This window comes from Neolamprologus multifasciatus, chromosome 5, assembly GCF_963576455.1.
Source record: "Neolamprologus multifasciatus chromosome 5, fNeoMul1.2, whole genome shotgun sequence".
Taxonomy (NCBI): Eukaryota; Metazoa; Chordata; class Actinopteri; order Cichliformes; family Cichlidae; genus Neolamprologus; species Neolamprologus multifasciatus.
In genome coordinates this window covers 13544058-13548120 of record NC_140443.1, presented here as the reverse complement: position 1 = coordinate 13548120, position 4063 = coordinate 13544058, and the positions used below count along the sequence as shown (strand labels likewise).

Below are 4063 nucleotides of genomic sequence, written 5' to 3'. Positions count from 1 at the left end.
TGTTAGAGGTCCTACAATTCCTTCAATGACCTTCTTGACGATTTTCATGTCAATATCATTACAATCAGTTGATGTTTTATATTTACACATGTGTACAATGTCAATTATTTCTTTTTCCTCCACTGATGTGAGGAACATTGAGTTAGGGTTCCTATCAATCAGGTTTTCACTACAGTCTACTGATGGCAGTGACTCAGGAATTTGTTCTGCCAGTTTTGGTCCAATATTTACAAAATAATGATTAAAGCTGTTGACCTTATCAGCAGTGTTTTCCATAATATTGCCATTGTCGATAAAGTATTGAGGATAACTTTGTTGTCCAGAATTATTTTTAATGATACCATTTAAAACATCTCATATTCCCTTCATATTATGTTTATTGTTGTTCAATATTTTACTATAATACTCCTTTCTACATACACGTATAATATTGGTCAACTTATTTTTGTATTTTTTATATTTATTTTCAGCATCTTTTGTTCGTTGTTTTAGGAATTCCCTATAGAGTGTATTTTTCTTTTTACATGTATTTTGTAAACCCTTAGTAATCCATGGTCTATCTGAATATTTGTGCTTTCTGTTGTATTTTATTGTTGGACAGTTTTTATCGTACAAGTCCATGAATATTCTTAAAAATATGCCATATGCAATATCAATATCAGTTTCTTTGTACACATTGTCCCAGTCCTGATTTAATAGATCATTCTTAAGTGCATTCATAGTTTCTTCTGTCCTTACACGTCTGTATCTCAGTTGTTCTTCATGCTGATTTTTCTTATAATTAGTGTCATAAACTGCAAAAACAGGTAGGTGATCACTGATGTCATTAATTAATATTCCGCTCACAATGTTGTTTTCCATATTGTTAGTGAAAATATTGTCAAGTAAGGTGGCATAATGTGGTGTAATTCTGCTAGGCCTGGTTATTTTAGGATGTAAACTCAAACTGTACATAGTGTTTAGGAATTCGTCGGTCATTTTATGCTTTTTCGGATTCAACAGGTCAATATTAAAATCACCACAGATAAACATAACTTTTTGATTTGTTTTAGAGAATGTTTTCTCTATGAAGTCATTAAATACTTGAATACTAGAGCCAGGTGTTCTATATATACAGCTAATTATTACATTTTTCTCTTTTTCCTTATAAATTTCAATTGTTATACATTCTAATAAATTATCAATTACAGTTGTCATGCTTTCTACCACCTTGTAATTTAGGTTTTTATCCACATACACAGCTACTCCCCCTCCACTCTTGTTCCTTCTATTTACAAAATTCACTTCATATCCCTCCAGTCCAAAGTCCAGTCCTTTCTCCGCATTGATCCATGTTTCGGAAATGGCAATAATTCCAAATGGATTTGTCAACTCATTTGGATATTCCTTTATATTGTTGAAGTTGGCATACAGACTTCTGCTATTAAAATGGATTATTGATAATTTATTTTCCGTGTTGATAGTGTGCTTAAACTGTTCATCAGTGAAGTAGCAGCAGTTACTGCTGATGTTGTAGAAGAAGTTATTTTCCGGGTCTATATCCTTTTCTAAGTCTAGAACATTATGGTCTGTGTATCGAAATGTTTTCAGTTCCAGATTATCATAAAGAGAATTCCAATGAGTTATATTGATATTGTTGTCGGATGCAGATGGAGTTCTTTTGGACTGTGCCATGTGTTGTGTTGTGTGTCTCGTCACATGTGTATTCATACCTCCAGAGTAAGTTGAACCTCAGTATTTGTCCAGCTCTTCCATATTTCTGATAACCAACACTTTGGCTTGTTCCGGTGTTCCATTGAGTTTAATGAATACTTTGCAGTTGGTGGTCCATGTATTTTGAATTTTTCCCTGTTTCTTCAAGTAACGTGCTTTCCTGGCAATGTCCGCATTTCTTTTTATCAGATGTTCATTCATGAAGACATCGGATCCTTTCAGTTTCTTTCCTTGTTTTAACAGTGCTGTTTTGTGTTTTCTGTTTGCAAATCTCACAATGATGGCTGGTTTGTCACTGTCATTTTTTCGGGGTAGAGGGTGGCAAGCCTCCATGTTGTTATAATCCACTTCCACACCTTTGGACCGTAGAAAGGTAACCACTTGATGCTCCGTGGAGTTGACATCTTCCTCTCCTGGCCCTCCTACATTGTTGGCGGCGACCGCCCGGGCGTATGACCGGGGTTTGATACGAAGCCCCGTGATGATGACATCGTTCATCCGGGTGTACTGCTCCAAATCCGCCACTCTGTTCTCCAGGTACGCCAGCCGCCGATCCTTCTCGGCGTTCTGGATGCGGAGAGCCTTAACTTCCTCGACCAGGTCCAGGATGGATTTCTGCTGCAGTTTGACAGCAGAAATCTCCTCTGTCATAAACTCCAGCGACTTCTTAATATCGTCACCTTCCTCGGCTGACAGAACTTTTTTCGGGCCCATGCTTGTAGCGTTGCCGTGAAGACCAGCTAGCTAGTTGATGCTAGCGTCCTTCCTCTCTCTCACCCAGTGTTGCCAACTTAGCGACTTTGTCGCTATATTTAGCGAGTTTTCAGACCCTCTTAGCGACTTTTTTTTCTAAAAAGCGACAAATCTGGCGACACTTTCTGGTGTTATTGGAGACTTATTTATGTCGACTTTTTGATGTGAAAGCGCGTATCGCTCTTACTCTCAACAAGCAGCGGTGCTTTGGCACGGTGCACCTCACCCGTGCCAAAGCGCTCACGGGCAGAGGATAGTCCTCCCCCAGCTGCTATCAGGGCAGGAGATGTTCACACCTATGCGTCCAAACTGCAAATGAATTGCGCATGAGTGAAGCCGCTGCTCCCGCACTGACTGTAACGCAGTCAGATCTTATTTTACTGTTATGCTGTTTTGTGGATCACAAGTTTTAAAACTACTAATAAACACACACACACACAAAGTAACTCTCCCAGAGTGCCAATTTCGGGTCACTTTTGTCGGTCCAAGCCCGGGTAAAGGATCAGGGTTGGAATTGTGACATTAAAAAACAATAATTGCTAAAAGAAATTTAATTTGTAGTTCTAATTCTAAATGCATTTAGGACGTTTTTTTTACTCACTTTATGTCTCTTCCACGATGTTATTTCTCTCTCCAACAACGTAGGTTACAATTACATTAGCATGGCCAAATATTCAAATTAGGCGATGACATCATTTAGCGACTTCTAGCGACTTTTAGGACAACCAATAGCGATTTTCCCTACTGAGGAGTTGGCAACACTGAAGACAGGTTCAACCGTCTGTTTGCTGAAAAATAGTAACGCAACTGCTCTGCATTTTCTTGGTAGAAACGGTAACGGCGTTGTAACGATAGGAATAGTAATTAGTTAGATTACTTGTTACTGAAAAAGGTAACGCAGTTAGTAACGCCGTTGCTTGTAACGCCGTTGCTTGTAACGCCGTTGCTTGTAACGCCATTTCAAGACAGTTACAAGAAGGATCTCAGTGCCTTTAAACTTTAATGCTAAGAGAACCATCTCACCCTCAATGTCACAAAAACAGAAGAGATGATAGTGGACTTCTGGAGGTGTAGTAAAGCACATACCCACATCACCATCAATGGCGCTGCTGTAGAAAGAGTGAATAATTTCCGTTTCCTAGCTGTACATCTGGCAGAGGATCTCAAATGGTCAGTTCACACGAACAACATACCCCTTCATAGACGGCGCAGTGTGACGAGAGTGACAAACCACGCTAGCCGTTAAACTGCGCTACCTGTGAAACTGCGCTGCCTGTGAAAATGCCAGTTAAACCACGCAGGCAGGACAGTCTGATGGGTGTGACGGGTAGTGTGACGGGCAGTGTGACGGCAGCGCGTTTCTAATCTGTGTGACTGATGTGACGTCATACAACCTTCGCAGGCAGCAGCGAGGTGCGACTGGTGTGACGGCAGCGCGGTGTGACCTGTGTGACCAGTGTGGCGTGGTGTAACGTCAAGCAGCCTTCGTAGACAGCAGCGTGGTGTTACGTCAGGGGTGTATATTGAACTCTACACCTACGACTGCACGGCAACTAGTATCTCCAATTTCATTGTGAAGTTTGCGGACGATACAACA

The 4063-nt window shown here is 40.4% G+C and overlaps 1 protein-coding gene across 1 annotated transcript; it reads right to left on the bottom strand.

Annotated features, from left to right (window-relative positions):
• Positions 1-439: 439 nt before the first annotated feature.
• LOC146518169 (uncharacterized) lies at positions 440-3255 on the bottom strand. Its single transcript, XM_085160164.1, has one exon. The coding sequence runs from the start codon at positions 2425-2427 to the stop codon at positions 1732-1734; it is 696 nt and encodes a 231-aa protein (XP_085016290.1). The 5' UTR covers positions 2428-3255; the 3' UTR covers positions 440-1731.
• Between the last annotated feature and the right edge of the window lie 808 nt (positions 3256-4063).

Bases quoted from the DNA above. Each gene is read 5' to 3' on its own strand.
- LOC146518169 (XM_085160164.1), bottom strand. From the start codon at position 2,427: ATGGGCCCGAAAAAAGTTCTGTCAGCCGAGGAAGGTGACGATATTAAG.